Genomic DNA, 13,381 nt, shown 5'->3' with positions numbered 1-13,381 from the left:
ATTTTTCATAAATAATGTGAAATTATTCACTTACGGGTTAACGTCTGCGGAATCGGGTTGACGTGTGTGGAATACCGTAAACTCACATTCTCTTATCACGTTCTTAAACGTTAAAATGTATATTAAACGCGCTGAATATACGTAAATAAGCAAAAACTGACATGTAATAAATTATGGCCTAACGTTAGTTTCCAGGACATAAAATTTTTTCATAAATAATGTGAAATTATTCACTTGCGGGTTAACGTCTGCGGAATCGGGTTGACGTGTGTGGAATACCGTAAACTCACATTCTCTTATCACGTTCTCAAACGTTAAAATGTATATTAAACGCGCTGAATATACGTAAATAAGCAAAAACTGACATGTAATAAATTATGGCCTAACGTTAGTTTCCAGGACATAAAAATTTTTCATAAATAATGTGAAATTATACGTTATAAATTGCGAGTTAATGTTTGTGGAATACCGAAAACTCATATTGTACGTCTTACCCCGTTTGCAAATGTTAAGAAGTATGTTGAATTCATTATTGAATGTACATAAATAAGCAAAAACTGCTATATATCACTTTACGGCTTGATGTTGGTTTCCAGGACACGAACAATTTTTCGCAAATCATGTAAAATTATTAATTTGGGGGACAATGCGTGTGAAATAACGTAAACTGATGTTTTTATATCGCGTTTTCAAATGTTAAGAAGAACTTTAAACCAGTTGAATGTACGGAAGTTATCAAAAATTGATATGTACAGTTCTATGACATAACCTCAATTTTCGGGGTACAAGCACATTTTTATAAATGTGAAATTATTCACTTGCGGGTTGACGTGTGTGGAATACTGTAAACTCACATTCTCTTACCACGTTCTCAAACGTTAAAATGTATATTAAACGTGCTGAATATACGTAAATAAGCAAAAACTGACATGTAATAAATTATGGCCTAACGTTAGTTTCCAGGACATAAAAATTTTTCATAAATAATGTGAAATTATTCACTTGCGGGTTAATGTCTGCGGAATACCTCCTTAAACTAACATTTTCTTACTGTGTCCTTCAATGTAAAAAAGTATATTAAACCCGTTGAATATACGTAAGCAAAAATTAATATGTACATTTTATAGCCCAACGGTAGCTTCCAAGACACAAAACAAAATAAATAATATGAAATTGTTCACTTGCGTGTTAATGTCTGCGAAATACATTAAACTCACATATTCTTACCGTATCCTCTAATGTAAAAAAGTATATTAAACCCGTTGAATATACGTAAATAAGCAAATATGTACATTTTATAGCTCAACGGCAGCTTCCAGGACACAAACAAATTTTTTAAAATAAAAATTTAATCATTAAACTAAACAACGCGTTTGGATATTATTCATTCTAATAAGTTTTTTCCAAGTAACTGTTAATAATCAATTTCGGTGTACGGATAAATATATGCTGAAAACCATTTACGATTTGAATGACTTTTAGACTTTATATTATACATATGAGTTACATTCCTTTTATATTCATTTTTTCCATACACTACATAATTTTGTGCTACAACCTAAAATAACATAGCTTGATGGTGTTTTTAAGTGTTTATGAGTTTATTTAAATTTGTTTAGTTTTTAAAGAATAAGGATATTGCCATCATGTAGCCTAACGTTAGTTCCCAGCGCATAAACAAATTTTTGTAAATAATATATAATTATTCACTTGTGGGTTAGTATTTGCGGAATACCGTAAATTCACATTGCCTTATTGCATTCCTATTAAAAAGTACGTTAAACCCATTGAATATATATAATTAAGCAAAAATTGATACTATTTTATGACCTAACGTTTGTTTCTTAGGCACAAGCATATAAATATAAATATTGTACTGCCTTTATAACTACGAAATTTTCAACCTTTTTCAGGCTTTGTCGCAAAATATCGAATATCTAGGACGATATTGATAGTCGGGTCTTAAATTCACAATCGATTAAAGTTTGGTCTTAAGTGTCTTAAGACTCCATTCAAGACTTTCGTACACAAATTGCCATAACCATAAACATAAAACATTCTAGAAGACAATAGAATAATGATACAATTCGTCGTAAGCAGAAGTAAGCAGGATTTCAACCGGTTGAAACCCTGCTTACTTCTACTTACGGCCAACTGTATCATTCTACCGTCTTCTGGAATACATAAAGCTAAAACAACATCCTGATTGGTTCTTCAGCTTTCCTTTACGTTTATGGCAATTCGTGTGCGAAAGCCTAATGCTAATTTGAAAGTAGTACGGAAAGGCAGATGGTGATTGGTTACCGCGGTGCCGCGTTGCCGCAATGCCGCGCTGCCGCGTCCTGTGTGCAGGAGCCATAAGACTCCATAGACGCGGAAACGCCATGCGGCAGAGTGCGTTGACCAATCACAAATTTTGATTTTGCCGCAAGCGACTTGCGGCAGCCTTCTGATTGGTCAACGCACTCTACCGCACGGCGTTTCCGCGTCTATGGAGTCTTAGCATAAAGGCCCGAGCACATAAAAAAAACTTAAGCAGTAAAACGTAAGCAGTAAGCAGTTTGGACTCGCTATTTGCAAACTACCGCTTGCGTTATGTTTTAAGTTCTTGACTATGATTGGCTGATTTACTTACTGTTTAAGTCTTAATGCTTAATTTTTTCTATGTCCCGGGTCCTTAAGGCCTTCACACACAAATTAACATAGCAGTAAGACGTAAAAATTAACCAATTACATCAAGTATTTTCGAATCGTAATGCTGCCATTTTTGAGGAGACATGATTCTATTTGGTCAATTCTTACGGTACGTCTTACGTTACTGCTGTCAATTCGTGTGTGAAGGCTTTTAGGCCGTAACCAATCAAAATATCCCATTTTATTATATTACTTGTGACGGGATCAAAATGGGATGTTTTGATTGGTTGACTCGAATGACGCGATGCGTGACGCGCTTAGTGAAAACTCAGTCTAAAGCTGGTGTAGCATTAATACAGGCTTCCGATAGGTTAAAAATTTATTGCGTGTGTTATTCTCTGTTTCTGTTGCCTATATTTTCCATCGTGCATTCAACTTTATTCTTGATTTTTTAAGCCGGTTCTGCAATACGTCGCAAACTGGCAATTGCCAGTTGAAAAGTGTTATTTCTGATTGCTGATTGCCAGTTACTGTCGCTAAAAAAGTTAAAAATTTGCCAACTCTCTTTTGACAACCGCAATTGACAAGCGCAACATGGAAATAACACTTTTCAATTAGCAGTTGCCATCGTTTGCAACGTATTGTAGAATGGCCCTTAAGCCCGGTCTACATAGGCCGCAGTTCGCAAAACGCAAGACACACGCACAGTTTACATGTCAATCTAACCTCTTTGTGTATAAAGGTTAGATTGTCATGTAGACTGTGCGTGTGTTTTGCGTTTTGTGAAATGCGGCCTATGTAGACCGGGCTTTAGGCTGAGCGCATCACGCGTCGCGTCATCACAAGTTAACCAATCAAAACATCCCATTTTGATCCCGTCACAAGTAATGTAATAAAATAGGATGTTTTGATTGGTTAACTTGTGATGACGCGATGCGTGACACGCTCAGTGGAAACTCAGCCTTAGTCCTAATCGCTAATTATCTGTTCCTTGTTCCTTATATTTTTCATTGTGCAGAGGCCTTAAGATGATTTTGAGGGTTTTTTTTCAGATTTCCTCAGGTGAAGATAGATGATTTTGGGCCTAAGCAGAATGGCTGTCTTATAACCTTAAGGCAGTGTTTTATTCCTTAAGCCCATTCTACAATAGCCATAAAGTATGCGTTAAGACGTAAGCAGTAAGCTATTGGGATTTTTACAATCCAAGAATGATCGACTGTAGTTGGTCAATTTTTACTGCTTACGTCTTAAAACATACTTTTACGGCTATTGTAGAATGGGCTTTAAGTCTTTGTCTTATGTAACGCACAATACTGTGTTAATGTTTCCTGTCTTGTGTAGTATACGTCGTGTATACTACACAAGACAGGAAACATTAATGCCCGATCTACAATAGCTGTAGTAAGCTGTAGTAAGCCTCAAGCCGTAAGAAATTGACCAATTACAGGCGAATGTGAGGAGAATAATCGACTGTGATTGGTCAATTTCTTACATCTTGAGGCTTACTACAGCTTACTACAGCTAGATTGTAGATCGGGTATAAAGCGGGGAGCACACACTTCTGCACAACACATAATGTGTAAGCATAAGAAAATTGATTGGTCCATACACATGTGCTTAAGGAAATAGACCAATCAGTTTTCTACGTCTTAAACATACTTTACGGCTATTGTATGGGTTATGCGTTATGCATGCAAAAGTATGTGTTCCCCGCTTAACACAGTATTGTGCGTTACATAAGACAAAGACTTAAGGCATAAAACACTGCCTAAAGGTGGAAGCACATAAAATTGCAGGAGCCTTGAGCAGAATGCAGAAGCCATATGCGCATGCGCTATGGTATTTGTAGAGCTCTACAGATACCACAGCGCATGCGCATATGGCTTCTGCATTCTGGTCATGGCTCCTGCAATTTTATGTGCTTCCACCTTTAAGGTTATAAAACAGCCATTCTGCTTAGGCCCTTTGAATATATGGCCTAGTTTACACCGATCTCTTGATACGCGTATCAAATAGTATATTTGAACTGATCAGCCAATAATCAAACTAATTTACTAGTTATTTAATATTTAATACGCATATCAAGTGATCGATGTAAACTAGGCTTATGATTGGGTTATGAATACCGGCACTAATATCAAAGTTTAGCGCGTTCAGCAAACAACTGTTGCACAATTGTTGAGTTCGTCTTATCAACACTCTGTGTTGATTGGTTGGTTCTAAAAGTAAAACCAATCACGTTCGATTGCTACTGAACGATTTGGTCTGCTGAACGCAATCATTATTAGATGTATTTAGGAACACTAAGTGTTTGAGATCGAGGAAATTTAAACAATTGAATGCCCAATTTTTACGCGATTCCCACGTGCATACTAACGTCTTTTAACCTTTGTTGATATATATGGAATACGTTCAAGATGTTTTCTCTAGTGGAAGTTAAAAACGAAAAAGAAGACAAGAAAGTTATAAAGTTAATTGAAACTTGTAACATAAAAAATAAACATAGTAAAAGATGTTACATTAAATTAAGTAGAGCAAAAAAATGTGCTGTCACACTTCTTTGCAGTTCAGGTATGCCTGATATTTATTTTATTATTTACATATATTACATATAATAATTTAACACATGTCAGATTACACATTAATATTTCAGTATAATGTTTAACCTTAGAACGCCACACTGGATGTAGCACACCCATGTTTGTTTTAAAAATGCTTGCTGTTTCTACAATATAGTGAAATTCGATTAGGGAATTGAAGTGATAAAATAAATAAACTTGAGAATTTATTCATATAAACCTTTTAAAAATTATTGATTTACGTGGGCGAAATAATACGTGTTCTTCAATTTAATAACAGATTATTGCGATAAATATTACTACACATGCCTCAGTAGTCGAATTGATACGACACTCTTCATGGAATAAAAGGAAGTTCTAGGTTTGAATCCTGGCTAAGATAATATTTTTCGCAATAATTTCTTTACAGTATTTAGATGCTTAGTATCATCGAAACGATTTATTAGAGGGGTGGGAAGAGATTTACTACGTCAACCAAAATTGTGTTTTAAGTCTGACGATTTGTCGGCTCGCAGTTTACTATGATTGAAAAATATTATTTATTAAAAATAAAATAATTTAATACAAACATCCTGTTACGGTTCTTTGCTTTATTCTTCATATTTGAAATAAACTTTTGTTCTCTCTCTAAGATTCCCCATGCTATGTAGCCTTATCTGCCGTTTAGTAGACGTATGGTTACACCCAAAAGGTAAATGCAGTGTGGTGTTCTAGGGTTAACACTTATTTATATATATTTATAGGTATAATTATAGGTTTATGATAATTATAATTATATTTCTATTATATATTAAGATAGTACATAAATTTCAATTATTTTCAGACAATAAGAATGTATTGATAGATATACAACAAAAACTAATTGCAGAATCACCAAAGATTTTATTAAAAAAAGAAGTAAAATTTGCACCTAAGAAAAATAAAAAATCAGTATGTACATCCTCAGGTACGTATTTTATAAAGTTCCTCTAGTCTAGCCAACTTGCAGTTCTGACAAAATTGTGCGAGAGAGAAGGATATAAATTCATGCTTTCTCTTTTTTTCTATCTCTTTCTTTATCTCTTTTCCATTTCTTTCTCTTTCTGTTTTATTTGCTTTTGCCAAGAAATGTTGCTACCATATGGCTAGACTCTGATTAGAGGGATTCTAGTATTTTAAAACAAATAATTTTTGCAAACATTTTTAAGTGGAAAAAATTAATACTTGTTTTATATAGATTTAAAAAAAATAGTATTAAAATAACAAAAAGTCCAATAGCAGTATAACTTACAATTAGTGCTTACAATTAGCTAAAATTATAAAATATCAAAAAATTACTCTAAGATTATGAATCCTATCTATTTTGTGAAAGCAAATTGCAAAAATGTTTTTATAATAAAAACTGAATACAAATATAAAGTACATCTAGAGTAATTATTTAATTACTTTTTATATTTAATATTTACTGCATATACATTTAAAGGACATAAATTTTTAATTACATTTATTTAAAAATATTGTTTTTAATTGTTTTTATTGGGAATAATATTATTTGGCTAAATCTTTTATAACATTAAAATGTTTTTTAACATTTTTGGTTTTATATTATAAGATATTGTACTGTTTGTAAAGGATACCTATATTCTACATTATGATATAAGTATTTCAGACAAAAATTACTTTATAATCTGTTTAACTTGAGCATTAATATAAATTTTATGGTATTAGTAAATATATTTTATTTGTTTTGATTTTTTATTCTAGAATTATTTGGTCTTACTAATTTTTACAAAACGAATTATGCTTATATTATTATAAAATGTATACAACAAGAATTATAATATAAAATATTTAATAAATATAAATACTTTTAGCTTAATAATGAATATCCTATTTAAAATTAAAAAATTGAGAATAAAAGGATTTATTAAGTTATTAAGTTATTACAAATGAATACATTTTCCTTGGTTGAGCAACAATGAAAATAAGACTTACTAATAAACTGTATCAATCCAGGATGTATTTAATTAATAATGTCATTTTCATTAGAATTTGACTTAATAGAAATGATACAATATTAACCATGATATAAAATTAGATTCTGAGATGATGGGATAGAAATATATCTGTAATTACACTAATTAGAATTTGTAAAGAATTACATTAATCTGTAAAGAATTACACTACAAGAATTACACTAAAAAATCTAATCCAGATAGGAATGCAGTATAACATTAACGTTTTTTTAACCAGTAGGTTAAAAAACATTATAGTCTAGGCAACGGGAGAAAAAAAAGGATCTACATGGAATTAAGTCGGGAAATGTTAAAAGTTGATAAGGCTGTAAATTTTTGTGACCCTAAAAACATACTAAATTTGCAATCTTGACATTTTTCCGCCGGCGCCGCCATCTTAAAATAATGACCTCAAAAACTAGTTTTTTGCGAATATCTCGTTTCCACTGAAATTTAGAGCAAAAGTATCATCACAAAGTTGCAAAGGACAAAATTTCCTACAACTTTTGTTGCAAACACTTTTTTCTCAGATAAATAGTTTACGAGTTATAGTAGAGGAAAGTGGAGAGCTTCTTTGCAATTTGTAAAAATACTGGATTTTCCCTGGATTTGAGAGATTAATTATTATTGTTATTATATTATTATTATGTATACATATATACATACATACATACACACACATATATATACGTAGTACTTTAGGTCTTAGGTAAATTTACGTCATTTAATTACGTATCTTTTGTAAAAAATAATCGCAGAGCGACGTTTAAAAAGCATTTAAAAGCTTAAACACTCAGTTTTTAATTGCTTTTAGGCTCGTTCCTTTGTAAAATATTTACTACAAATGGCACTAATTTAAAATGGACCAAAAATACTATGTGTGTGTATATATGTATACATAATATAATATACTAATGATATATTATACGTATTTACATATATAATGATATAATAATAATATAATAATGATAATAATCTCTCAAATCCAGGGAAAATCCAGCATTTTTACAAATTGTAAATAAGCTCTCTGCTTTTCTCTGCTATAACTTGTGAACTATTCATCTGAGAACAGAGTGTTTGCAACAAAAGTTGTAGGAAATTTTGTGCTTTGCAACTTTGTATCAGATACTTTTGCTCTAAATTTCAGTGGAAACGAGATATTTGTAAAAAACCGGTTTTGAGGTCATTATTTTAAGATGACGGCGCCGGTGGAAAAATGTTGAGGTTGCAAATTTAGTATGTTTTCAGGGTCACAAAAATCTACAGCTTTATCAATTTTTAACATTTTCCGACTTAATTCCGTCTAAAACTCCCCATCGCCTGGACTATTATTTCATATTACATTCTTATCTAGATTAGACTAATTGTAAGTAAGTATATGAAGAAAAATATTATAGTAATAAAGTAAATTAATGTTACTAGTAATGCTTCTGTGTAAACGTTGCAAAATAATAAGAAATAATTAATTATGTTTAACAAAATATCATATTTATATTACAGAAAAATGTAACATTACACCTGATATGCCACATCAAAATTCTTCTTCAGAAAGAATATTGAATATAAACAATGATATGGACTCATGTTTGGAAAATAGTGTGGCCACACCTGTAAAGTATTATACTAATAATAATGCTAATGTCATACTGAATTCTGTTTAGCTGTTCTAGGTAAGAAAGTATAAGAAGGATATTATAGTAATTAAATAAATACATTTTAGTATGTTTCTGTAAATAATGCAAAATAGCAAGAAATTTGAATTGTGTTTAATAATAAACATATTTTTATTACAGAAAAAAGTGACACATCAACTGATATGTCAGGTCACAATAATATTCAGAATTGTGTTCTAGAAGCTAAAACGTTACAATCAGATCCATTATTAAATTCTAAGATCGATACTGACATAAACAAGAATAAAATATATACTGCTCAAATTAATGAAACCGAACAAAGACAAAAAAAACCCCCAAAATAATTAAAAATGAAATATGCAAAATTAACATGACTATTTTAAAAGATAATTTGAATTTATTAAACAATGACTTGCCGGATACATCTGTTTTAGAAAGAAGTCTTGACTCTTCTATTATAGATTCAACAAATTCGCCGATTAAGGAAGAGTCTATTTTTTCAAGTACATTAGCAACAACATCAACAAAACCATCTGTCGTATCTGTCACAAATGATATTTCAGTTATAACACGTAAGAATAATAAATTTTGTTGTAAAAATTTATAACAGACATTTTTGGAATAAAAAAAAGAGAGTATATTAATGCTTGTATATATTAGGGTAATCTTAAGTGAGATGGACATAGAGGAGAGATGGCTCATCCATGTTTTCTCAATCTAGCTCGCCATCTAGTATCAAATGAACATGAATACGCCATCTCTTCTCTAAGCCTATCTCACCCAAATTTACCCTAATTATTTAAAAATTGATTTCCGCGAACATATACTTGTATAAATATAAGAATGCATTTTATTTTTATGAAACATTACATAATATTAATATTATTATGTAGAATAATTCTGAGTAAATAGAACATTAAAATATACGTTTTGAATTCTATGATATTGTAGTAATAAAATAAAATATTTAGATTATATTTCCAATCACTTTATATATTTATATATTTAATATAGAAACTAATATAAAAATTTATTTTTCTATTCTGATAATTGCGTATTATATCCGATGTATGTCTCCATATTATGTATTTACATATATGTATATACATATATGTATATATTCATATTATATCCTTGTGAAAAGAGTGACACATGAATCCTGAGAATATCATATATGGATTGTGTCGCTGTTCACACAAGAACACAATATAATACTATTTCTCTATTTAGGTTGCGACGAAAATGAGACTAATGATAATGATATGGAAGATGACGATGATTCCGATTTTGTGGCCGTCTATTCAGAGTGAAGAATCGAATGATATTAATGAAAATGATGAACAGTTTGATAAATCAGAAAATAATTCTTCCTCGCTAAATAAATCTGCATCAAACTGTTTAAATGAATCAACGTATGAATTATCCAAAACTCAATCGAAAAGATCATTAAAAGGTGATTTTGTTACAAGGCAGAGAATCAATTATTGCAAGGATGATGATTTATTTGTAGAAATGTCTCGAGGGCCAAAAGGAGACAAAAAGTCTAATTTTTGTATGTATTGTAACAAAATGCAAACCAAAATTGCTCGCCATTTAGAATTAAAACATAGCAATGAAGAAGAAGTAGCAAAGTTTTTGTTACTGCCCAAAGGTTCTTACGAAAGAAGAACAATGATAGGTCATTGCAGAAAAAAAGGAAATTATAAGTTTAATACACCATTCAGATATAAATAATGGCTTTATGATTGTTACAAGAAGGCCTAACAATAGAGCAAAGCAGAATGGATCTAATTTTTTACCGTGCCCTAAATGTGGAGGACACTATGCAAGGACCAATCTTAGACATCATTTTGTTTCTGCAGCAAAAAGAAAGATACATCTCGACACATACTGCAACTTGCACGAAGTGTTTCAAAATCAGTCCATAACCGAGCTTGTACCAAATTAAGAACAAGAATAATTCCGATAATAAGAAAGGACAATATTCGTAATCTAATAAGATATGATTTACTTATAATTTTGTTCGGCAATCATCTTTGTCATAAACACAGATTAGACCATCAAGATGACTATATACGAGCACAGTTACGACTTCTTGGTCGATATTTACAAGCATTAAAACAAATTGAACCACAAATACAAGAACTACAAATATTATTTGATCCAAAGTATTATGATATTGCTGTAAAAGCAGTAAATGTCATTGCCAAATATAATGAAGAAACAGATATGTATGATGTGCCATTTAATGCTTTAACTATAGGAACAATGCTGAAAAAAATGTGTAAAATTTTAATTAATGAATGTATTAAGCAGCATGACGATAAAAAGCAAAAACTGGTTGAAAATTTTCAAAAAATATTGCATGAAGATTACGGCGATGTTGTAAACAAAACTGTTGGAGAAATGCTATCTAAAAGAAATAGACAAAAAAAGGTTGAACTTCCGCTAGCATCAGATATAGTAAAATTTAACAAGTATTTAGAAGAGCAGAGAACATCTAACATGAAAATATTACAAAATCAATTTTTGCTTAATGCTTGGAGATCACTCTTGGAAACAACATTAATTACTATACAAGTTTTTAATCGGCGGCGAGCAGGGGAAATAGAAAGAACTTTGATAAATGATTATAAGAATTCAACGAAAGTGACAGATGCAGATGGAGATTATAAAAATTACCAGCACCAGAAAAAGAAATAGCTAAAAATATGTGCGCTTTACGGTTCGTGGAAAATTAAATCGGACCGTACCTGTTTTATTAAACCCACAAATGGTAGAGTCGATAGAAACAATTTTGAAATATCGAAAAATAGCAGGAGTATCTTTTAAAAATCCTTACCTATTTGGTATTCCAAGTAGCAGCAAAACAAGATTCAAATATGTTAGAGCATGCAAGTTAATGCGTGAATATTCTGCTACATGCGGAGCGGAAAATGTCAGCACTTTACGTGGCACCATTTTACGTAAACATATAGCCACAAAATGCCTATCACTTAATTTAACTGAAACTGAAGTGTCTCATGTTGCTAATTTTATGGGTCATCACCAAGATATTCACAAACAGATTTACAGACAACCTGTTGCAAAAGTTGATATTTTAGACATGTCCAAAATTTTAGAAAAAGCTGGAAATGTATCTGCACATAATACTACAAATAGTTCTGTAACAAGAGAAAATATAACAGATATTACCGATACTTCTACAACTAATCTAACAAGTGAAATTGAAGAAATGGGTAATGTATTAACAGAATAAATATATTTTCTTAAATAATTACAATATTTAGCAATGTATTTTGTACTTGTATTTTATTAACAATTAAATATAGTCCGATTTTAAGAATATATATAAGTAGGTATGTAATTATTGTCATTTATTTTTTGCAGGTTGTATCTCCACTGATTCAAATAAAAATGAGATAACACAAATAAGCAAAGAAGAGAGCGAAAATGAGATACTTGAAAATGAAGACTCAGAGGATGACATCTCTTTGCCATTCGCAGATACTTCTAACGAAAATATATTGAAACAAAAAAAAGCAAAAAAAAGAAAATATTCAGGAGACGTTTTATCCAAATCAAACAAACATAAAAAAAAGACGCAATTTAGTAAGTTAGCATTATTTACATTATCTAATATTTACGATATTTAGAAAACAAATTGCTTTTATACTTCTAGTAAAAAAAAAACAGAAAAATACAAGTTTTTATAAAAATATAAAAAATTATAAAATAATGTTAATTTTAATAATGTTAATTTTTTTAAAGCGCAGTAACTACGGAAGGAGTGACATTTTATTAACTCCTGTCTAGTTTTGACAAATAAATGTATTAATTTAATCCTTTATTTTCCAAACATTATAATTTTAAGATTACTCTTCAATGACGTGTGGTATTAAAATAATACATTTTGAATGCAATTCATATTTTCAGCTCAACCTCGTAAAAAAATAGTAAGACCACGTTGGACTGTAGAAGAAAAGAAAATTGCCTTTTCATTGTTTGAAGAAAATATTAATACACATATTTTACCATCTTTGAACGAAATAACGTCCAAAATACGCAAAACTATTTTGAAAGATCGTGGTTCAGCAGCAGTCAATACTTGGTTGTATACTCTAATTTGCAAAAAAAAGGCCCAGACAAAGAAATAGGAAGAACATATGAACATACATGAATAAATAAATATAGGTCATTCACATTTATTTGTATCATCCATTGAAATTTGTTTTTACTTGTCGATCTCATGTGAATGTACAAATTTAAACAAAACTTTTTATTTTATAAGAGTACTTTTAAAAACCTGTAATTAAAGACAGATGCGAATCATAAGGTTTACAGTAAATATATTTAATTTTACGTATATTAATAAGTTAATGCAAAGAATTTTTATTTTAATAAGAGAAATTTATATTTATTTTAAAAGTACGAAAAGCTCATAGCAATTAAAATGGTATTATTTTTATAAAGTATTACTTTAACAATTACAAATGTGATGTTAAAACAAATGTACATTTATGTATAAAGGCTCATTTAC

At 30.4% G+C, this 13,381-nt stretch overlaps 1 protein-coding gene and 1 long non-coding RNA gene across 2 annotated transcripts; both read left to right on the top strand.

Moving 5' to 3' along the window:
• The first annotated feature begins 4,738 nt into the window (after positions 1–4,738).
• Positions 4,739–8,859, top strand: LOC139823508 (uncharacterized). Its single transcript, XR_011734801.1, has 3 exons — positions 4,739–5,205; positions 6,037–6,159; positions 8,708–8,859. It is a non-coding gene; the product is annotated as an uncharacterized lncRNA (long non-coding RNA).
• A 160-nt stretch (positions 8,860–9,019) lies between these two features.
• On the top strand, positions 9,020–13,172 carry LOC139823507 (uncharacterized). Its single transcript, XM_071796057.1, has 4 exons — positions 9,020–9,413; positions 10,072–12,080; positions 12,232–12,453; positions 12,778–13,172. Exons 2-4 carry the CDS (start codon positions 11,615–11,617, stop codon positions 12,996–12,998), a joined length of 909 nt encoding a protein of 302 aa, XP_071652158.1. The 5' UTR covers positions 9,020–9,413; positions 10,072–11,614; the 3' UTR covers positions 12,999–13,172.
• Positions 13,173–13,381: the final 209 nt, after the last annotated feature.

The sequence above is a fragment of the Temnothorax longispinosus genome, unplaced genomic scaffold (assembly GCF_030848805.1).
Source record: "Temnothorax longispinosus isolate EJ_2023e unplaced genomic scaffold, Tlon_JGU_v1 HiC_scaffold_127, whole genome shotgun sequence".
Classification (NCBI taxonomy): domain Eukaryota; kingdom Metazoa; phylum Arthropoda; class Insecta; order Hymenoptera; family Formicidae; genus Temnothorax; species Temnothorax longispinosus.
Note: the sequence above shows the minus strand (reverse complement) of the source record. Positions and strands in the feature narration are given on the sequence as shown.

Bases quoted from the DNA above. Each gene is read 5' to 3' on its own strand.
- LOC139823507 (XM_071796057.1), top strand. From the start codon at position 11,615: ATGGTAGAGTCGATAGAAACAATTTTGAAATATCGAAAAATAGCAGGA. The intron at 12,081-12,231 runs GTAATGTATTAA...TATTTTTTGCAG, and splicing joins AAGTGAAATTGAAGAAATGG to GTTGTATCTCCACTGATTCA. The intron at 12,454-12,777 runs GTAAGTTAGCAT...TCATATTTTCAG, and splicing joins TAAAAAAAAGACGCAATTTA to CTCAACCTCGTAAAAAAATA.